General features: G+C 39.4%; 1 protein-coding gene across 3 annotated transcripts in view; it reads left to right on the top strand.

Moving 5' to 3' along the window:
* Wapl (WAPL cohesin release factor) overlaps positions 1-23,587 on the top strand; it is a 109,517-nt gene that overhangs the window by 44,168 nt on the left and 41,762 nt on the right. For all 3 annotated transcript variants that reach the window (XM_045137340.1, XM_045137338.1, XM_045137339.1), the window contains exons 5-8: positions 17,001-17,096; positions 20,313-20,465; positions 20,733-20,869; positions 22,856-22,967. In XM_045137340.1, the coding sequence (XP_044993275.1) occupies positions 17,001-17,096; positions 20,313-20,465; positions 20,733-20,869; positions 22,856-22,967 (498 nt within the window). The remainder of the gene's footprint in view (positions 1-17,000; positions 17,097-20,312; positions 20,466-20,732; positions 20,870-22,855; positions 22,968-23,587) is intronic.

Below are 23,587 nucleotides of genomic sequence, written 5' to 3'. Positions count from 1 at the left end.
AGGTCAATTTACAGCTATAGTGAGGCCCTACCTTGAAAAACAAAAAATGCACATTTAAGCAGGATTAGTGAGTCTAAAATTGATTGTACAGCAAGAGGAGCATAATTAGTATTGTAATGTGTATTGAAAATTTCCTAAGACAATAGGTTGGCTTTCTTACCACACACCACCGGTAATTATGATGCTGGGAAGAAAGCTTAGCTTGTCATGAGCTCGCCTTAGAACCATAAAGGGCCTTAGTGTGATTTCCCAGTACTTTAGTGAAATGCCCAGCATGGTGGCACATCTGTAATCCCAGGGCCTCAGAGGCTGAAATAGGTGGGTTCCTAGAGTTCTCTGGCTTGGTAGTCTTATCATTACTAGTGAGTTCCAAGCCAAAGAGACTCTGTCTCAGAAAGAGGTAGCTGGTAGCCAGGTGTGGTGGCACACACCTTTAATCCCAGCACTTGGAAGGCAGAGGTAGGTGGATCGCTGTGAGTTCGAGGCCAGCCCTGAGTCTACATAGTGAATTGAATTACAGGTCAGCCTGAGCTAGAGTTAAACTCTACCTTGAAAAACCAAAATAAAATAAAATAAAAGGTAGGTGGAGGAATAAAACCTGAAATTGTCTTCTGGCTCCATAATGTATACCTATGCACACCCAAACGTGTATACAAGTGCACAATGAATTAAAAGGGTAATTCTGAAAGGGCTGAATAAATTTGTTAACATGCTGTATTCACTTCACCATACATTTTTTTTATACTCCCTAAATGCATACAACAGGACTAAATTATTTGGGACCAAAGAGTTGACTGACTCAGCAGTTAAAGGCACTTGTTTGCAAACCCTGGCAGCCCTGATTCACTTATCTAGTACCCATGTAAAGTGGGACTGAAAAGGGGGTGTAGGTGTCTGGTGGTGTTTGCAGTAGCCAACAGAACCATGTGTACTCATACTTTTCTTTGTTTTGTTTTGTTTTTGGGGGGTAGGGTGTCGCTCTTGCTCATGGTGAGCTGGAATTCACTATGTAGTCTCAGGGTGGCCTCAAACTCATAGCAATCTTCCTTGGCCTCCTGAGTACTGGGATTAAAGGCATGTGCTACCATACCTGGCCCATTTTTTAAATTACTACTTTTTAAAAAATTTTTATTTATTTATTTGAGAGCGTCAGACACAGAGAGAAAGACAGATAGAGGGAGAGAGAATGGGTGCTCCAGTGCTTCCAGCCTCTGCAAACGAACTCCAGATGCGTGCGCCCCCTTGTGCATCTGGCTAACGTGGGACCTGGGGAACCGAGGCTCGAACCGGGGTCCTTAGGCTTCACAGGCAAGCGCTTAACCACTAAGCCATCTCTCCAGCCCATTACTTTTTTTTTATTAGCAACTTCAATGATTATAAACAATATCCCATGGTAATTCCCTCTGTCCCCCCCACTTTCCCTTTTGAAACTCCATTCTCCGTCTATCCCCTCCTCCTCTTACGATAGTCTTGTGTAGGTAGTGTCAGGCACGGTGAGGTCATCGATATCCAGGCCATTTTGTGTCTGGAGGAGCCCATTGTCAGGAGTCCTACCCTTCCTTTGGCTCTTACATTCTTTCCACCACCTGTTCTGCCATGGACCCTGAGCCTTGGAAGCTGTAATAGAGACATTGCAGTGCTGAGCACTCCTGTCACTTCTTCCCAGCACCATAATGCCTTCTGAGTCATCCCAAGGTCACTGCCATTTAAAAAAGAGAAGGTTCTCTACCAAAAGTGAGTAGCATTAATATATGGGTATGAACATTAAGAGAAATGCTTACTGGGCAGTTTGATGAGCATAGTATATACATTTAGGCAGACAGCAGCAGATGTTACACCCCTAGGGCTCATGACTACCCCGTGTTAGGTTTTCAGTATTAGGGATGTATTCCCTCCCATGGAGTGGGCCTCTAGTCCAAGCAGTTGGTTTCCATCATGACAGATGTTGCCACTATTGCACCCGTTGGCTCATTTGGCCTGGCTGGCCTAATATAAGGCTTGCAGTGTCCACTGTTGAGTGTGTTCATTGGTGATTTTTCTTCTCCCATTGAGTTGCATACAGAATGGCTTCTTCCAGCTTTCTGTCAGCTGGTCTACCTGGAGGAGGTTATCAGCTCAGTTCCAGCAGGATTTGTCAGTGGCCTTGTAGCTCTACATCTGTAATAACATCAGACAAGAAAGAGGCTGAGAGGCAAGAGGCTTACTAGTAGGCAGAGGCTAACCTGGACAAAGACCCCTTCTAAAAATTTAAAAATATTGTTGAGGCAATTCTTTTGCATTTTGCTTATATTACTTCAATAATCACTTGAGTTAATGTAGTTTTATTTGTCTTTAAATCTTTACTGTTTTAATCATTTAAGAAAGAGGCAGAGAAAATTTGAATGAATATGGGCACATCAGGGTCTCCAGCTCTGCAAACAAATTCTAGACACATGCACCATCTTATGCTTCTTAAGCTTATGGCTTTTGTGAGTACTAGGGATCAAACCTGGGTCTTTAGGTTTTGTGGACATGCTTTTTCACTGCTAAGCCATCTTTCCAGTTCCTCCTCCCCTTTTAAATTTGTTTTTGTTTTGTTTTTTTGTTTTTTCAAGGTAGTGTCTCACTCTAGCCCAGGCTGACCTGGAATTCACTCTGTAGTCTCAGGGTGGCCCTGAACTCATGGCGATCCTCCTTCCTCTGCCTCCCGAGTGCTGGGATTAAAGGCGTGCGCCACCACGGCAGGCTCCCTATTTTAATTGTGAGCTTTGTTTTTGTTTTTGTAGTGCTGGGGATCTAACTGACAGCTTCATGCATCCTAGGCAAGTGTTATATCACTAAGCTGCATGTCCAGCCCTGTGTTCAGTTTTTAAAATGAGTTTCAAACTTAATTTTGTCTTTTCCTATCTGTTAAAATTAGTTTAAAAGTCAGCATTGTACATGGACTTGACCTGATTTTGATGGGATTTGTCTGGCCTACACTAAATCAGGTCATGGCAACTGAGTCAGCAGCAGACCTATTTACTATTGATGAGGTTACTCTGAAAGCGTCATTAAAATTAAGGAAATTATTGCAGATTAAAAAAATATTTTTATTTGTTAGAGAGAGAATATGCATATGGGTGTGCCAGGGCCTGTACTGTACATGAAATCCAAATGCATGCACCACTTTGTGCATCTGGCTTTACATGGGTACTGGGGATTAAACCTGGCTCCAAGGCTTTATCGGCAATCACCATAACTGCTCTTCAGCCCCTATTGCAGATTTTTTTTTTTTTTTTTTAAGATGGCTTCTCGCTCTAGCTCAGGCTGACCTGGAATTCACTCTGTAGTCTCAGGGTGGCCTTGAACTCACTGTGGTCTTCCTACCTCTGCGACCTGAGTGCCAGAAGTAAAGGTGTGCACCACCACGCCTGGCTTCCTGTTGCAAATTTTTACTACCCTAAACTTGCCATTTTAATCCCAGTACTTGGGAGGCAGAGGTAGGAGGATCAATGTGAGTTTGAGGCTACCCTGAGACTACAGAGTGAACTTCAGGTCAGCCTGGGCCAGAGCAAGACCCTGCCTCAAAAAGCCAAAATAAATAAATAAATCCCAAAAGGCTATAGGATTGAATTCACTTGAAAGATGTAATATAGGCAAAGTTTTGCTTTAACACAGTAGTTGGATTATTTTATTCCTTCAATGTATATTTTTGTCAGGAAGCACCTTTAACCACTGAGCCGTCTTCCTAGCCGGAAATACTGAGCTTTTTGTTTGAGAAACTAATAGTAACAAAAAGCCCAGTTCTCCAAGGAATTTTTCTACAGGTTACCTCTTAAATACTCAAGGGAGACCGGGGTCGAAGAGGGTCCTAGATAATTGTGTGTAGGAAATGTTCTCAGCAGATGTCCTTGTCTCTGCTATAAGAGAAATTCTCTTATATAGCACTTAGCTGATAGGCCAATGGGAGTATCTGGGTTTTCTGGAATTATTTCTCTAATTGTGTTAGGTGTATAGTCACTGGGACCATATTCCTTTTTTTGTTTGTTTGTTTTTTGAGGTAGGGTTGGTTTCACTAGTCCAGGCTGACCTAGAATTTACTATGTAGTCTCAGGCTGGCCTTGAACTCACTGTGATCCTCCTACCTCAGCCTCCCTAGTGCTGGGATTAGGCATGTGTCACCATGCCTGGCTTTACATTTCCATTTTAAAAGCATATTTTAAAGTTTTTTTTTTTAAATTTATTTGGCTGAGAAAGAGGGAGAGAGAGAGAGAATGGGCGCACCAGGGCTTTCAGCCACTGCAAGCGAACTCCAGATGCATGCGTCCCTTGTGCATTTGTCTAACATGGGTTCTGGGGAATAGAACCTGGATCCTTAGGCTTTGCAGGCAAACGTCTTAACCACTAAGCCTTCCCTGTAGCCCAAGCATATTCTTTATTTATAAGAGAGAGTGCTGGAGAGATTGCATAGTGGTTAAGGCATTTGCTGGCAAAGCCAAAGGACCCAGATTTGATTCCCTAGTACCCATCTAAAGTCAGATGCACAAAGAGGTGCATATGTCTTTAGTTTGTTTCCAGTGGCTAGATGCCCTGGTCTACTGGTTTTTCCTCTCTCTAATAAATAAATTTAAAGTGTTTTTTTTTAATTTTTATTTATTTATTTATTTATTTGAGAGCGACAGACACAGAGAGAAAGACAGATAGAGGGAGAGAGAGAATGGGCGCGCCAGGGCTTCCAGCCTCTGCAAACGAAATCCAGACGTGTGCGCCCCCTTGTGCTTCTGGCTAACGTGGGACCTGGGGAACCGAGTCTCAAACCGGGGTCCTTAGGCTTCACAGGCAAGCGCTTAACTGCTAAGCCATCTCTCCAGCCTGTAAAGTGTTTTTAAAAAGAGAGACTGTGTGTTGTATAGGGGTACATTAAAGCCTCACGCCATTGCAAACCAACTCCAGATGCATGCACCACTTTGTGCATCTGGCCTTATGTTGGTACTAGGGAATTGAACCTGGGCTGTCAGGCTTTGCAAGAAAGCATCTTCAACCTTCTGTGCCAGCTCTCCAGCCTCTAGAGTTTTCTTTTCTTCCTACTAGAATTTCTCATTGTAAACATTATTGACATTTTGTACAAACTGATTCTTGGTCCTGTGACTGGGAAGATTATTTAGCAGTGTTCTTGGCCTCTGTTCACTAAATGCCAGGAGCATCCTTTTTTTTTTATTTTTTAAATGAGGGAGAATGAGAGAGATTGATTTGGCATGACATGGCCTCCAGCCACTGTAATCAAACTGCAGGCACGTGTGCCACCTTGCGCTCTTGCGTCACTTTGTGCCTCTGCTTTACTTGGGACCTGGAGAGTCAAACATGGCTCCTTAGGCTTCACAGGCAAGCATGCTAACTGCTAAGTCATCTTGCCAGCTCTCTAGGAGCATATTTTTCTTCAGTTGGTATTACTGAAAACATTTTCATACATTGTCATATGTGCCCTGAAGTTGGAATGTACCCTATCAATTCTTTATATTGTATGTGTATGTGAGAGAAAGACTTGAAGAGTAACTTTAGTCATGATGCCCATTACTCTTCAATACCTTGTTTTTTTTTCACTTTTTGTAAAAACAAAAACATTCTCCTGTTTATCCACAAAATACTCATCAAAACCAGGAAGTTCACACTGATAAAATTAGATTCCATTTAAATTTCACCAATCATTCTAGGTAAAAGTCCTTTATGTAGCAAATCAAAACTATATCATCCTAAACAAGACCATGGTCCAATGCAGAGTCATGTGTTTTTAGTCCTCAGAAGTTGCTGTTCTCTTTCAGTCTACTTAAAAACATATTCCTGGGAGTAGGAGAGGTAGCTCAGCAGTTCAGACACTTGCTTACAAAGCCTGACGGCCCGGGTTCAGTTCCCCAGTGTTCACGTAAAGCCAGATATACAAAGTGCTACATGCATCTAGTTGATTGAGGTTATTTCTATTCGTTTCCTCAACCTTAGAACTGTTGCCTGTACACACAAAATGTACCTGTTCTTAGTTATTCTTTGTATATTTAGAATCACAAGTTCACACTAATAACTTCCACTTCTGGTTCAACACCATGCTTTATTTTACCCTTCTCACTTTCTATATTTTACTTCTCTTTGCTTCCAGTTAGAAATCTAGTTGTGGAAAAAAAAAAAAGTCAGCTGGGTGTGGTGGCATATGTCTTTAATCCCAGGACTCTGGGTGGGAAAAATTCTTTTTGTTAAAAATATAGATGCATATAAATTAAAATATTTTAAAAATATATATAAGAGCAATTGGATTTGAACATACTTGAACTTAAGTATCTTCCTAAGTTAGGTTTTAGTGATTGATCCTTTTGCATTTATGCTTTTGTTCATGAGCTGTTAGCTTGTTTCTTATTTCTGACTTCAGGGGCTGGATAGATGGATCAGCAGGTAAAGGGACTTGCTTATAAAGCCTGCTGATCTGGGATTTATTCCCCAGTATCTGCATAAAACCAGGTATTTACACAAAGGGATTACTTTATTTAATTGGCTGGGGGGATTTTGAGGTAGGGTCTCACTCTAGTTTAGGCTGACCTGGAATTCACTATGTAGTCTCAGGTTGGCCTCCAACTCACAGTGATCATCCTACTCTGCCTCCCGTGCTGGGTTTAAAGGCATGTGCCACCACACCCGATTTTGTGATTTCTGACTACAGTTTCCCCACCTTGGATTATTTGTAGTTGTTATATATGTGCTGGTAGATACTTACTGCTTTCTGCCTGTTCTGTGGTCTTTACACATTCAGTTGCTCTCTTCTTGCCTGTTTCTAAGGCGATTTTTTTTTTTTTTTTTTTGTATAATCACCTTAAGTGCTTAAATGTCCTATTTCACCTGGGATGTTGGCCATGTTGTTTTGCAGCTAAGGCTGTGGTCATTGAGAAAATTAACGTAAAGTAAGTTGTGATCTTAATTCTTATATATTTCTACCACTTTAATCATTTCACTGAAGTTTAATGCTGGGCCCATATGGCCCTATCTTTTGTCTCATTTGCTAAGGAACATTCTGGACTTAAATTTTTCTTCCCTTCTGTCATTCAATATGACACTGGATAGTAAGCTTCTGGGCAACTGGATTAAAATTTATTTCTCATTTTATATAAAAAAGATCATGATTATATACTTGTTTGTATTAGAACATTGCAGTAGTATAAACTTGCAATTTTAAGGTTGAATCTAGCTTTGTATTTTATGAACTCATTTTTCATAAAATGAATTTATGTAGGTTATCCACTGAAAAACAACCTTACATATGCGGAGACTTTAAAGGACAAGTACTCCCACATCTCACCCAAGAACAAATGTTCCTTCCACACAGTTCTTGCTTAAGCAGTTAGACTTCACACTCAAGATACAATTTACTTACTTGTTTTTCATTAGATGGATTTAGTTTTGTTTGGATTTTAGGTAACATCCATTGCAACTTGTAGGTTGATGGTTCACAGAGTTGTTAAGTGAGTTCTGACTGAGTCTGAGTATAGAAGGGAATTGGATTTAATTTATTTTTGTTTTGTTTTTGAGGTAGGGTCTCTAGTACAGGCTGACCTGGATTTCACTATGTACTGTCAGGGTGGCCTCGAACTCTTTGTGATCCTCCTACCTCTCTGCCTCCTAAAGGCTGCGATTAAAGGTGTGCACCACCATGTCTGGCTTAATTGGCTTTTCTTCATCTTCATGCTTATCTTTATTTGGTATAGTACCTGATCAGAGATATTAAAAGGAATAAAAAAGAATATCTTGGGCAGAAGAGATAGCATAACAATTAAGGCACTTTCCTGCAAAGTGCAGACCCCAAGTTTGTTTCCCCAGGACCCAGGTAAGCTAGATGTACAAGGTGGCAAATTCATCTGGAATTTGTTTACAATGGCTGGAGGTCTTGGTGAGCCCATTCTCTTATCTCCTTATCAAATAAATAAAAATAAGAAGCAAATAAATCTTTGAAAGCCTGGCTAGAGTGTTTTATTTCTGAGTTTTAAGTGGTTTAGTGGATTTTCTTAATGTGTTCCAAGTCAAAAACATCATTTTCCTTTTTTTTTATTTTGCCAGATAGACTTTCTTTTTTTCTTGTTGTTTTTTTTTTTTTCACTTTTTTTTTACTTTTTTATTTTTAAATTTTTAAATTTTATTAACATTTTCCATGATTATAAAAAATATCCCATGGTAATATCTTCCCCTCCCCCCCCCCAGTTTCCCCTTTGAAATTCTGTTCTCCATCATATTACCTCCCCATCTCAATCATTCTACTTACATATATACAATACCAACCTCTTAAGTACACTCCTCCCTTCTTTTCTCTTCCCTTTGTATCTCCTTTTTAATTTACTGGCCTCTGCTACTAAGTATTTTCCTTCTCACACAGAAGCCCAATCATCTGTAGCTAGGATCCACATATGAGGGAGAACATATGGCGCTTGGATTTCTGGGCCTGGGTTACCTCACTTAGTATAATCCTTTCCAGATCCACCCAGTTTTCTGCAGATTTCGTAACTTCATTTTTCTTTACCACTGAGTAGAACTCCATTGTATAAATGTGCCATATCTTCATTATCCACTCATCAGTTGAGGGACATCTAGGCTGGTTCCATTTCCCAGCTATTATAAATTGAGCAGAAATAACCCTTGTTGAACACATACTTCTAAGGAAATGAGATGAGTCCTTCGGATATATGCCTAGGAGTGCTATAGCTGGGTCATATGGTAAATCAATCTAGCTGTTTTAGGACCCTCCACACTGATTTCCACAATGGCTGGACCAGATTGCATTCCCACCAGCAGTGTATGATCATTTGTTTTCATAATGGTAGCCAATCTGACAGGAGTGAGATGGAATCTCAATGTAGTTTTAATCTGCATTTCCCTGATGACTAGTGACGTAGAACATTTTTTTAGATGCTTATATGCCATTTGTATTTCTTCCTTTGAGAATGTTCTATTTAGCTCCATAGCCCATTTTTTGATTGGCTTGTTTGATTGCTTATTATTTAACTTTTTGAGTTCTTTGTATATCCTAGATATTAATCCTCTATAAGATGTATAGCTGGCGAAGACTTTTTTCCCATTCTGTAGGTTGCTTCTTTGCTTTATTCACAATGTCCTTTGCAGTGCAAAATCTTTGTCATTTAATGAGGTCCCAATGGTTTTATTGCCTGAGCAATTGGGGTTGTATTCAGAAAGTCTTTGCCAAGACCAGTATGTTGAAGGGTTTCCTCTACTTTTTCCTCTAGCCGTTTTAGAGTTTCAGGCCTGATGTTAAGGTCTTTAATCCATTTGTACTTAATTCTTGTGCATGGAGGGGGAGAAGGATGTATTTTCATCCTTCTACAGATACATATCCAGTTTTCCCAACACCATTTGCTGAAGAGGCTGTCTTTTCTCCAATGAGTATTTTTGGCATTTTTATCAAATATCAGGTGGCTATATAGCTACCTGGACTTATATCTGGGTCCTCTATTCTGTTCCATTGATCTACATGTCTGCTTTTGTGCCAGTACCATGCTGTTTTTGTTACTATGGCTCTGTAGTATAGGTTAAAATCAGGTATGGTGATACCACCAGCCTTATTTTTGTTACTCAGTAGTATTTTAGATATTTGAGGTTTTTTTGTGATTCCAAATGAATTTTTGGATTGTTTTTTCTATTTCCATGAAGAATGCCTTTGTAATTTGGATGGGGATTGCATTAAATGTGTAGATTGTTTTTGGTAAGATTGCCATTTTCACAATCCAATCCAGGAACAAGGATGTTTCTCCACTTCCTAGTGTCTTCTGCAATTTCTTGCTTGAGTGTTTTAAAGTTCTCATTGTAGAGATTCTTTACTTCCTTGGTTAGGGTTATTCCAAGGTACTTTATTATTATTTTTTTGATGCAATTGTGAATGGGAGTGATTCTCTGATTTCATTCTCTGAGTGTTTGTTGTTAGCATATATGGAGGCTACTGATTTCTGTGGATTTATTTTGTATCCTGCTACAGGGCTGTAGTTTTTTTGTTTTGTTTTGTTTTGTTTTTATTTATTTAGGAGCGATGGGGGGGGGGTCGGTGCGCCAGAGTCTCCAGCCACTGCATACGAACTCCAGATGCATGCATCACCTTGTGCATCTGGTTTACGTGGGTTCTGGAGACTCAAGCCTCGAACCGACGTCCTAGGCTTCACAGGCAAGTGCTTAACCGCTAAGCATCTCTCCAGCCCTCGTTTTCCTTTTGTTGGAATAGTACTTGAATACTAAACAAGGCATTTAAGTCATGTTATATAAATAATAAAGTAAGAAAAGTAAAATAAATTTTCTTTACATAATCTAATCTTTTTTCTATAATATTTTACTCTAGAAAGAGTTTAATGAGGAATTAAAGTATTAATTAGTTCTTTAGTTCAAGTGCTTTTAAATTTTATTTATGGTTTTTTTGTGGTAGGGTTTTGCTCTAGCCCACGCTGAACTGGAATTCACTTTGTAGTCTCAGGGTGACCTTGAACTAACAGCAATCTTCCTATATCTGCCTCCCAGGTGCTGGGATTAAAGGCGTGTGGTACTACGCCTGACTAAAAGGTTTAAAAAGATTTTTTTTTATTAATTTTTTATTTAAGAGAGAGAAGAGGCAGGTAGAAAGACCTAATGGGTGTTCCAGGGCCTCTCGCCACTGCAAGTGAACTCCCAGACGCCTGTGCCACCTTGTTCATCTGGCATTATGTGGTTACTGAGGAATTGAACTGGGGTCCTTATGCTTTGCAGGCAAGCGCCTTAACTACTAAGCTGTGTTTCTAGTTCCTAAGGTTTTAAAGTAAGAAAAATATCACTGTAACTTATTTCCTAGAAGAACGAAGCTAGAAATGATGATTAGGAGCTTGAGAGCAGGGCTACATTTGATGTTAGCATGGGACAGGGTTTTTGTGGGAGACGTTCCCCCTCCATTAAGATGTTCATTGTTTGAAACTTAATTTGTTTTCCATTATGTATTTTTTGTTAAAATCTTTATTATTATTATTATTATTTATTAAGGAATGTATGGAGCCATTTCTCGTTTTTTGTTTGTTTTTTTGAGGTAGGGTCTTGCTGTAGCCCAGGCTGACCTGGAATTCACTAGTAGTCTCAGGGTGGCCTTGAACTCACAGCAGTCCTCCTACCTCTGCCTCCCGAGTGCTGGGATTAAATGCGTGCGCCACCATGCCCGGCCATTTTATTTTATTTTTTTTTAATTATAAGAGAAAGATAGATATAATGGTGTGCCAGGGTCTTCAGCTACTGCAAATGAACTCCAGATGCATGTGCCACCTTTTTTTGCACCTGGCTTACAAGGGATCTGGAGAGTCTTACATGAGTCCTTGTGCTTCAAGGTAAGCAGCTTCACTGCTAAGTCATCTCTCCAGCTCCCTGAAAACATTTTAAAAAATCTAAATATGTCTAAAATCTGAAATGCTTCTGATTGCCGATACATTTTGGATGAGAAATAGACACTCAATATATTAACAATAGCAACAAAAATAATTTTTTAAATGCTAATTAGAATATAATACTGAGTTTTTTTTAATTTAAAAATTTTTTATTCATTTTAGAGAGGGAGAGAAAGCAAGAGAGTGGGTACACTAGAGGCTTCTGCCACTTCCAGTGAACTCCAGACACATGCCCAACTTGTGCATCTGGCTTATGTGTTGGTCTTGGGTAATTGAACCTGGGTCCTTTGGCAGTTGCCTTAACCACTAAGCCATTTCTCTCTCTCTGTCTTATTTATTTATTTATGGTTTTTAGATGTAGCGTTTTCCTCTATCCCAGGCTGACTTGAATTCACTATGTAGTCTCAGGGTAGCCTGAAATACTTTTAAAAACAACAAAAATAGAATAATTTATTTACAAACAGACTGACAGTGGTCGAGCCAGGGCCTTTAACAACTGCAAATGGAACTTCAGATGCTCGTGCAGATCGTCTTAGGCATCTGGTGGACATGATTACGTGGCTCACGGCAGTCCTGCCGTAGCCTTTCAAGAGCCGTGCTTGTGCGCCACCATGCTTGTCTTTCTCTGTGCCTCAGTTCTGCTTATACATCATTGGCACCTACGTGAGCATTAAGCGATGGTAAAATCTTGCTATGCATATACATATGCATTTAAAGGAAACCAAAGGATTGGGGAGAATAGATATTTCCTCACTATAAGTGTTTTCTCTCAAGATGCCTCTAGCTTTTCTTGGTGGTGGTGGCGGCGGCGGCACTGGCAGCTAGCACTGCTCTACCATTAAGTGGCATTTGCAGTCCCTTAGTGTGTGTTCCCACGCCCCCCAAAGTAGAGTCTCACTCTAGCCAGGCTGACCTGGAATTCACTATGGAGTCTCAGGGCGGCCTTGAACTCACAGCGATCCTTCTACCTCTCCCTCCCAAGTGCTGTGATTAAAGGCATGTGCCACCGCACCTGGCCCTTTAATGGTATTTTTTTCCCAAATATTTAAAAAATTTAATTTATTATTTTTTTATTGACAACTTCCATAATTATAGACAATAACCCATGGTAATCCCCCCCTCTTCCCCTTTGAAACTCCCGTAGTGGTATTTTTAGTTGCAAAACTGTATTTGACCATGACTTTTTCTTGTATGTTTTATAATTATTGAAAAATAGGCAGATACATTTTTTTCCCCAAAGTACTCCAGGTATTGAATTATATGTTGGTACATTTTTTGTTGTTATTTGGTGTTTGTGGTTTTTTTTTTGAGTGGGGCAGAGCCTCACTCTACCCCAAGCTGACCTGGAACTCACTTTGTAGCTCAGGCTAGTCTTGAACTCTCAGTGATCCTCCTGTCTCAGTCAATCTAGTGCTGGGTATAAAGGTATAAGCCACTGTACCTAGCTATACAGGGTTGTTACAGAGGCTAGTCTCAGTCATGCTATTTTCTGTGACATGTGGTCACTCTTTAAGAAATTTTATTAACCGGTTATGTCTTTGAAATTATACTTTTTTTTAAATTTTTTCTAGGTAGGGTCTCACTCTGGCTCAGGCTGACCTGGAATTCACTATGTAGTCTCAGGGTGGCCTCGAACCCTCGGAGATCCTCCTACCTCTGCCTCCCGAGTGCTGGGATTAAAGGCGTGCACCACAACGCCCGGCTGAAATTATACTTAAAACAGCTAAGTAGTATGAATTGTTTTCATGTCGGTAGTTACTAGTTTTCTTCATAAAATAAATAGCAAAAAGGCATTACCACTTGTAGAACCAGGCAGAGAAGAGAGCTGTCCCAGCTCTATTTCTTCCCCTTAGTTGTGGGTGAGATTCTGCACATAGTCTTTTGTATTACATGTTATAATATCAGTTGGTAGTATAGACATGGTAGAATTCAGTTGAAAAATTTCTTTAATATTGTGTTAAGTTCTTAATACTCAGAGTATTTAGCATATAGAGTTCATTTTTTGGGCTTAGGACGGTTTTAAGGTATGATTATACTTACAGGGAAGTTTAAAAAAGTTAAAAGATAATCTACTCTGTGAAAACCTTCTTTATAATTTCCTTTCCAAAATGAATTTCAAAACAAATGAGCCCTGAAAAAAATTAAATCTTTTTTTTCTTTTTAAAATTTTATTTATTCATTTCAGAGAGAGAGAGAGAGAGAGAGACAGAGACAGAAAGAGGATGGGTGTACCAGGGCCTCCAGCCACTGCAGAGGAACTCTAGACGCATGTGCTACCTTGTGCATCTGGCTTATGTGGGTACTGGAGATTTAAACTTGGGTCCTTAAGCTTCCCAGGAAAGTGCCTTAACGGCTAAGCCATCTCTCCAGCACCTCTTTTTTTTTTTTTTTTTTTTGTAAGATAGGATCTTGTTCTAGCCCAGGTTGACCTGGAATTCTCACCATGCAATGTCAGGGTGGCCTCAAATTAACAGCAATCCTCCTACCGCTGCCTCTCAAGTGTTGGGTTTAAAGGTGTGTGCCACCATGGAACTTCTGTGTTCAGGAAATCATTGTGGATAATGCTTGATGAATTCTATCCAGCTTACTATTTTTGTCCTCACATTACAGTGTTGTTTAAAACTTAAATTTGTTCCCGTTTTTTAAAGTCATGGTATAAAAACAGTTACTGAAATTTGCTTTTCATTTTTAGAAGCCAACTTGAAAAGAATAACAAAATATTATGGTTTTTCTTTTTTTAAATTTTGCTTTTCAGGAAGAAACTCTTCTTAACATTTATAACAGCTGGGCAGAGGCAGAGATAGGAGGGTCACTGTGAGTTCTAGGCCACCTTGAGACTCCATAGTGAATTCCAGGTCAGCCTGGGCTAGAGCCAGACCCTATCATGGAAAAAAAAAAAAAGAGATTTCTAATTGTAATTCAGCATGCCAATCTGTCTGTTATCCAGTCTTATTTAAAATTAACTTTTATTAATTTTTATAGAAACTAGATTATTTTAGGAATAAATACCTCTTAGTTTTATTTTATTTATCTGCAAGTAGAGACACACAAAGAGAAAGAGAAAATGGGCATGCCAGGGTCTCTAGCCACTACATATAAACTCCAGATGCATGCGCCACCTTGTGTATCTGGCTTACCTGGTTCCTTTGACTTAGCAGGCAAACTCCTTAATGCTAAGCCATCTCTCTTACTCAAGTAATCATATCCCCCCCCCCAAGGTAGGATCGTGCTCTCTCTCAGGTTGACCTGGAATTAGTGTCTGACTGGCCTCAAATTTACAGCCGTCCTTCTACTTAAGCCTTCTGAGTGCTGGGATTAAAGGCGTGTGCCAGCATGTTTGGCAGAAACCCTTTTTATGTCCCATAAGATCATTATCTGCACTCATTCTTTCTCAGTTTTTGGTTTTTTTCAAGGTAGGGTATAGCTGACAGCTTCTGGTTGGCTGAGATGAACTTCCAGACCTAGCACAGTTATGCAGGAAGGGATTTATTGATGTTTATAACTTCAGAGGAACCTGGCCTGCCTTCACCAGACCAAGCAGAGAGAGGGAAGCACAAGTCAAAAGCCGCACGGCACACTTCAGGAACTCCAGCTAGGCACACTTTACCTATCTTTAGATGTAAATCTCAAACCCACCACATCTTCAGATCCACCCAGTGATACCACCTCCAGCCAGGTGCTGCAGATGCAGATTATAAACTAATAAAACACTGAATATATTGGGGGCCATGTATTCGAACTGCCACATAGGGTCTTACACTAGGCTGACCTGGAACTAGTTCTAGGCTGGCCTTTGAACCCTCAGTGATCCTTCTACCTCTGTTTTCCAAGTGTTTGTTAGTAAAGGCATGTACCACCACACCTAGTAAGTTCAGCTCCCCACCCTCCCAGGTATGGTCTTGCTTCAGCCCAAAATGACCTGGCATTCACTCTGTAGTCTCAGGCTGGCCTCAAACTCACAACATTTCTCCTACCTCTGCTTCCCAAGTGCTGGGACTAAAGGCATATGCCACTGTACCCTACTGAATGATTCCTTCTTAAAAATAAGTAAAATGATGGAATTTTGAAATTCCCTATATTCCTGCCCACCTTTAAAAAAATATTTATTATTTATTTGAGAGAGAGAATGGGTGCACCAGGGCTTCTATCAACTGCAGATGAACTCTAGACGCATGCTCCACCTTGTGCATCTGGCTTACATGGGTACTGGGGAATCAAACCTGAGTCTTTAGGTTTAGCGGGCAACATCTTAACTGCCTTGCTATCTGTTCAGCCCTCCATTCCTGTTTTATTACAGGGCTGGGTTTGGAACCCAAGGTCTCAGCATGCCAGGCAATTCTCTGCCACTGAGCAGAAAATTAATACCCCCAGTCCAAGATACCTATTTGTACCAAAAACTGTACCCATACTCTGGGGTGTGACTGTTTGAGGTGCTAGAGGTTGTTCAACTAGCAGGAACACAGATCATATAGCTACCATTCACGTTGAACATAGAGTAAGAGAGCTGCCAGGCTTGGTGCTACCTGCTTTTTTTGGTCCCTGCAGAGGAGGCAGAGGTAAGAGGATGTGAGTTCAAGGCCAGCCTGAGACTATAATGAATTCCAGGTCAGCCTAAGCTAAAGTGAGACCCTACCTCAAAAAACAGAAACAATAATGAAAAATTAACTATGGATTTTAGTTTATAGGTTCTGTTACTCTTTTAGTTCTTGAGGTTCTAGTGTTAAAACGGAAAGCTTTCTTTTACAATTTTAAAAAAGTTGATTTGGAAACATAATGTGAATTTAATTCAAGGCAAGTTACACCTTTATCCCACACTAGTTGCACATTTATACACTTTGCTACAGAATTCATGAACTAAGTTGCTACTTTGATACTTAGTTAGGCCCTACTGTGTCATATGATGGGGGTGTGTGTGTGTATGTGCTATATATGTGATATATACATATATACATACACACACACACACACACATAATTGCCTTCTGAAAATTTGTAGAATTTTGATTCATGTGGCTTCAGTGGATTTATTTAAATGAGCATAGACCTTGTCTATTATTTATTTATTTATTTATTTATTTATTTATTTATTTATTTATTTATTTATTTTTGTGGTAGGGTTTCCCTCTAGCCCAGGCTGACCTGGAATTCACTATGTGGTCTCAGGGTAGCCTCGAACTCACAGTGATCCTCCTATCTCTGCCTCCTGAGTGCTGGTATTAAAGGCGTATGCCACCATGCCTGGCTGTCATAATTTTTAAAAAATTCCTATTGTTGAAAAATAAAGGAGCACAATTTACTACTGAGAGGATAGAGTTTTACTAAAGAGTACATTGAATTAAATACTTGGAATACTAAATTAACATTAGATTTATAAGAGGTTTATTTTTAAGTGCTTTGTTTTTCTGGTTAGTTAATTGCACAGTGCAGTGATCTGTGGCCGCATAACACAGTAATTATTTATATTTGTCATAGGCATGTGAATAATTTTTTCCTGCAGTATCCGTATACATTTAAGTTATTGTGTATGATTTTTATGTTAGCCGAGACTTTCATATAGGATACAAAGTTAGATGGATATAGTTGATTTTTTTTTTTTTTCTTATTTCTCTAGTCACCTACAAAAGCTGTGTATAATGCCAGGCATTGGAACCACCCAGACTCAGAAGAACTACCTGGACCACCAGTAGTTAAACCTCAGAATGTCACAGTAAGTGAACTGTGCTTATTTATTTTGCATTCTTCAATAAGTTATAATTAACTAGATATTGCTATTTTAATTCATTATTTGTATGACTTCTCTAACAGTTTAATTTTATCTTCTACACTGTAGTTTAGTAGTTTATTTTATTTACTGAAAAACTGAGGATTGTGGGTAAGATAGCAGAGCTTCTCATGCTTGCAGGGTTGTAATTGAAAGCCCTACAAAATAAAACTTTTTGGGCTGGAAAGATGGCTTAGTGGTTAAGGCATTTACCTTCTAAGCCTGAGAACCCAGATTTGATTACCTCAGTACCCATGTAAGCCAGATGCACAAGATGGCATATGCATCTGGAGTTTGTTTGCAATAGTTAGAGGCCCTGGCATGCCCATTCTCCCTCTTTCTCCTCCCCTTTGTCCTAAGTAAATAAATAAATAATAAATAAAAGTTTTTGAAGGAGGATTATGAGCTTGAAGCCAGCAGGGTTTACATAGTAAGACCCTATCTCAAAAAACTTCAAACTAGGAAAAAAGAATCCTAAACTTAAGCTTTTACTTATGATTCATATTTCATAGAACTTGTATTATTTAGGGCTTAAGAGTGAATTATTCTCTCTTTCGGTTTTCCAAGGTAGGGTCTCAATGTAGCTCAGGCTGTCCTGGAATTCAGTAGGTAGTCTCAGGATGGCCTCGAAGTAAAAGTGATCCTCCTACCTCTGCCTCTCCTGAGTGCTGGGATTAAAGGTGTGCTCCACCACATGCCTGGCTATCAAATTATTCTTTATTTGCATGTGCAATTACTATTGACTTTTTAAAAAAAAATTTTGTTGTTGTTGATTTTTATTTGAGAGTGACAGAGAGAGACAGACAGACAATTAGATAGAGAGAGAATTGCTGCACCAGGGCTTCTAGCCACTGCATTCGAACTCTAGACGCCAGCGCCCCCTTGTGCGTCTGGGTCATGTGGCTCCTAGGGAATCGAGCCTCGAACCAGGGTCCTTAGGCTTCACAGGCAAGTGCTTAAATGCTAAGCCATCTCTCCAGCCCTGACCTTTTTTTCAGAGAAGTACTTGGTTTTATTGATTTCTTATTTTTTTTAATTTGAATTTTATTTTATTTTATTTTATTTTTTTTTGATTTTTCAAGGTGGAGTTTCACTGTAGCTCAGACTGACCTGGAATTCAGTATGTAGAGCAAGGGTGGCCTTGAACTCATGGCAGTCCTCCTACTTCTGTATTTCAAGTGCTGTGATATAAGGCGTGTGCCACCACACCTGGCTATTGATTTAATTTTGATGCCAGGAAACTCAGTTTTTGTTTGTTTGTTTTGCTTATGGTGTGTGTATGTGGTGTGTACACTTGTGTGCACAATGCTTGTGCATGCAGAGGTCAGAGGAGAACATTGGTTGTCTTCCTGGATCATTGATCTATCAATTTCCTTGCAGAACTTTCTGACATCAGAAACTTTTTGTAAGCCCCAGAAATTCTCAGAACTAAGAGGCCTCTCATTGTGTGTGGCAAATGCTCGTACCACTAAGTCCTCTCTTCTGTCCCAGTATTGACTCTTAGGAGCTGTATTGTGAAGCTGGTCATGGTGGTATCCTTCTTAATTTCTGCGCTTTGTTTCGGTAGACAGTTCACCATTGCCAGCCAGGGCTACCAAGCAAGTCCTCTCCAAAGTTCGTTGTTGTAAATAACATTCTATAAGGATCTTTAAGTGACTTTCATTGCTTAAATTACTTTTTTGAGAACTATTTTGTGCATTACAGTGATGCTTTTCATTCTAAAACACACTTGAAAAAATATTCTCTCTGGGTGTGGTGATACATGCCTGTAATCTGAGCACGGAGGAGGTTTAGGTCTCAAATTCAAGTCCTATTTGGTCTACCTAGCAAGACCCAGTCTCAGCAAGCCCCTTCCTCTTAAAATGCCCTTTTCAGAAGACTTGATAGTATTATACATTAAAACTACTAGGTTAAGAAAAGTATCATTCATGGAGAACCACCAAAGAATGAATTTTGTGTGATGTATGTGCATTCACGTATGTTTGTGGGAACATATTTGTTTGTGTCTGTGTGTGTACATGTGGGGGCTATAAGTTGAAGCTGGGCTTTTTTTTAAAAAAGAAAACTTATGTATTTGAGAGAGAGAGAGGCAGGTGAGGTGGTGGGTGGAGATAATGGGTGCAGGTGCATCAGGGTCTCTAGCCACTGGAAACAAATTCCAGATGCATGTGCCACCTTGTGCATCTGGCTTTATGTGGATACTGGGGAATCAAAACCTGGGTTCTTAGGCTTTGCAAGCAAGTCCCTTAACTGCTAAGCCATCTCTCCAGTCAGGTATCTTTCTTGATCACAGGGTTTCAATTGAGCTCAGGACTCGCCAATTTGGCTATTGTATCTAGCCAGCTTGCCCTGGGGTCCTCTGCTTCCCAAGTGCTAGAATTACAGGTGGGCTACCACACTTACCTGGCATTTATGTGGGTGCTGGAAGTCCAAAGGCAGGTCTTTACGCTGCACGCACTTGCACTAAGGCATCTTTCCAGCTCCAGGAATGAGTTCTTAATAGAAAAAAAAAAAGAATAGAGGTGTTTGTGTGTATGTGTGTGTGCACACACATGCATGAGTATAAGTATGCATGTGTGTTGCTAGAAATTGAACCCAGGGCCTTATGCATATGCAAGTGCCCACCCACCCTTAGTTGAGGATAGAATTACTTCTGAAACATAGTGTGTATAGTTATTTATCTTAAGTTGGTTATATTGAGACTATTTGGTAGATAGTATAGAATCGCCATCGTTTGTACTAATGCATGCCATGCTCTTGTTATGACTACTTGTTTCTGTCCCAGACTGTGCTTTTAAGATATCCTTTGGCTGTTGTGTTTTTTTCTGTCCCATTCTTGGCTGTTTATCAGTGCTACTTATGCATGCAGTTGTGTTTTTTTATTCATTGAATGGTCCTTGAAATAAATAAGCTGTATGAAGTGCAAAGTTTAAAAAGACTAGAAGTAATTCCAGAGTGGTTCATTTGTATGTAAAACATACTTAATTTATCCATTAGTGCATGGAATTTACGAGTATCTCTTAAAACCTTTCAGCGGCCTCCCTTCTCCCCCTTAAAAAAGAAAACTTTATTTACTTTTTTAAAAGCTAAATTTGTCACATAGACGAGTTGTTACTTTTAAATATTTATTTAGAGCAACTAATTCAATACCTTTATCAATAGGTGAGGCTGTCTTCAAAGGAACCAAATCAAAAAGATGATGGAGTTTTTAAGGCTCCTGCACCACCACTCAAAGTGATAAAAACTGTGACAATACCTACTCAGCCCTACCAAGATATAGTTACTGCACTGAAATGCAGAAAAGAAGACAAAGAAGTAAGCAGCCATATATAGTTGTACTGCATGTGGATAGATTTTTTTTTTGTTTAACATTTTGTTATCTTGAACAAATAACACTACATTGATTTTTTTTTTTTGAACCACAAACTTATCTAGTCCTACCAGTGCCAATGTTGAACAAACATTTTTGTTGTCTTCTACTGATTGATTATATGTATTTTTACATAAAAAGCAGTGAGCCTGTACATGTAAATATGCTAATTTGTAGTTACAAAAGAGTTGGACTTACTTTTTTCTTCACAGTTATATACTGTTGTTCAACATGTGAAGCACTTCAATGATGTGGTGGAATTTGGTGAAAATCAAGAGTTCACCGATGACATTGAATATTTGTTAAGTGGCTTAAAGAGCACTCAGCCTCTAAACACACGTTGCCTTAGGTAAGATTTTAGTTTTGCATTTTTTATGATAAACTTGCTATGTCAGTAATGTTTTTCAGTGGGGTTTTACCAAAAAATGCCAGGTATTTTTTACTTTGTATTAGTGAGCTTGCAATAATGTCACAATGTGATCAGTTTCTATTTAAAGACTAGGTTCTACATAATGAAGGAAAAGCTGAGTGAGCATTGCTTTTTTTTTTCTCCCCCTCAAGGTAAGGTCTCACTCTGGCCCAGGCTGACTTGGAATTAACTCTGTAATCTCAGGGTGGCCTTGAACTCATGGTGATCCTCCTACCTGTGCCTTCCAAGTGCTGGGATTAAAGGTGTGTGCCACCACGCCCAGTGAGCTTTGCCTTTTTAGTAGTATAGGCTTCATGTCAGTTCCTAAATGCTCAGGAGAATAAGTAGTGTGCTAAAGTATTTTGTAAATTAGCCAGGCATGGTGGCACATACCTTTAATCTTAGCAGTTGGGTAGGCAGAAGTAAGAGGATCTTTGTGAGTTCCAGGTTTTCCTGGGCTAGAATGAGACCCTAAGGGGGTGAGTGAGAATCTTGTAAATTTATATAGCTGGGCCTGGTGGTACGTGACTTTAATCCCAGCACTGCAGAGGCTGAAGTAGGAGGATTGCTTTGAGTTTGAGGCCAACATGGCATTACAGAGTGAGTTTGAGGTCAGCCTGGACAAGAGTGAGACTTTGCCTCTTGTATTTTTTTTTTAATCTCAAAATTTCAGACATCAAGATTAATTTAAGCAGTGATGTCGTTCATCTCATATTTTTATTTTATTTGTTTTTTAAATATTTTTGTTGTTGTGGGGTTTTTTGTTGTTGTTATTGTTTGTTTTTCTAGGTAGGATTTCACTCTAGTTTAGGCTGACCTGGAATTCATTATGTAATCTCAGGGTGGCTTTGAACTCTCAGTGATTCTCCTACCTCTGCCTCCCGAGTGCTGGGATTAAAGGCGTGTGCCACCACACCCAGCTAAAATCTTTTTTTTTTTTTTTTTTTTTTTGGTTTTCAAGGTAGGGTTTCACTCTAGCCCACGCTGACCTGGAATTCATTATGTAGCTTGAACTCACGGCAACCCTTCTTTCTCTGCCTCCCGAGTGCTGGAATTAAAAGGGTATGCCACCACATCCGGCTAAAAAATTCTTTTTATTTGAGGGGGCCAGATAGAGAATGGGTTGCCAGGTCCTCTAGCCATTGCAAACGAACTTGAGACACATGCGCCACCTTATACTTCTGGCTTTGCATGTATACTGGGGAATTGAACCTCGGTCCTTGGACTTTGCAGGCAAGTGTCTTAACCTCTAAGTCCGAAGTTGAGTATCTTGACTAGTGATTTGGGTTACCCATTAAAATATAACTTACAGTTTTAATGTAACAGAAGCCTTATGAAAGATAGCAGGATTTTTTTGGTGTTGAGGATAGTGGTAATATAAGGTAGATAGAATGTGCATGCCAGGGCCTCTAGCCACTGCAGACGAAATCCTGACACATGTGCCACCTGTACATCTGGCTTATGTGGGTACTGGGGAATTGAACCCAAGTCCTTATGCTTTGCAGGCAAGTGCCTTTACTGCTAAGCTATCACTCTAGTCTAGTACTTTTTTTAAAATTCCATTCATTTAATTTTTAAGCAGAGAGGAGACTGTAGACAGAATGGGTGTGTCAGGGCCTCTAGCTACTGCAAAGGAACTTCAGATATATGTGCCACTTTGTACTTCTGTCTTTATGTGGGGACTGGAGAATTGAACCCAAGTGGCTGGGTTTTCTAAGCATAGGCCTTAACCCTTGAGCCATCACTCAAGTCCAGATTTAGTATATTTTTATTAATTTGGTTTGTCAATGGATTTTATATTGTATCTGTCTGGTCAATACTTTAATAGTTTGGTCACCCTTCCTGTTTGCTTGTTTGGTCTATGTAAATTAAAACTTAGTGCAGTAGTAATTTTTAACTGCCCTAACGTAGTCTGTTTCCCTTTAGTGTTATTAGCTTGGCTACTAAATGTGCCATGCCCAGTTTTCGAATGCACCTGAGAGCACATGGAATGGTTGCAATGGTCTTTAAAACCTTGGATGATTCCCAGCACCATCAGGTATTTTTATATTTCTGAGGTTGAGAAGCATTATTGATACGTTAATCTAATCTATTTTGACTGTCAAAAATACCTTAATTGAATATTCATATAAATGAGTCCTGAAGATTAGATTTATTTGATGAATATAATAAAATTTTAATGCCACAAGGTTTTGCTTCATAAATAACTTTATTTTGTCTCAAGACACTTTTCTTTATTTTTTTGTTCTTATCTGTTCCATTAAAATCTTAACTTGAACGGGTTGTGCTGGTGCACACCTTTAATTCCAGTTCTCATGAGGCAGAGTTAGGAAGGTTGCAGTGAGTTTCAGGCCATCCTAAGATTCCATAGTGACTTTTCAGCCTGGGCTAGAAACCCTTCTTCGGGGGAAGAAAAATTAGAAAAGAAGCCAGTTGTAATCTCATTACTCAGAAAGCTGAAGTAAAGTAGGAGGATTGCCATTGAGTTCTAGAGCCAGACCTTACCTAGAAAAACAAAACAAAAAAATTAGAAAATATTGCCTTCATTGTAAGATTATTAGAAGTGTTATTTTGACATGGCTTTATATTATTAAAGGAAATTATATTCCAAGTACAGATTAGGTAGCAGTATTAATACTCTTCTAAAATCAAAAGTTA

Source organism: Jaculus jaculus, chromosome 18, assembly GCF_020740685.1.
Source record: "Jaculus jaculus isolate mJacJac1 chromosome 18, mJacJac1.mat.Y.cur, whole genome shotgun sequence".
NCBI classification, from domain to species: Eukaryota; Metazoa; Chordata; class Mammalia; order Rodentia; family Dipodidae; genus Jaculus; species Jaculus jaculus.
This window is presented reverse-complemented; position numbering and strand designations above follow the sequence as displayed.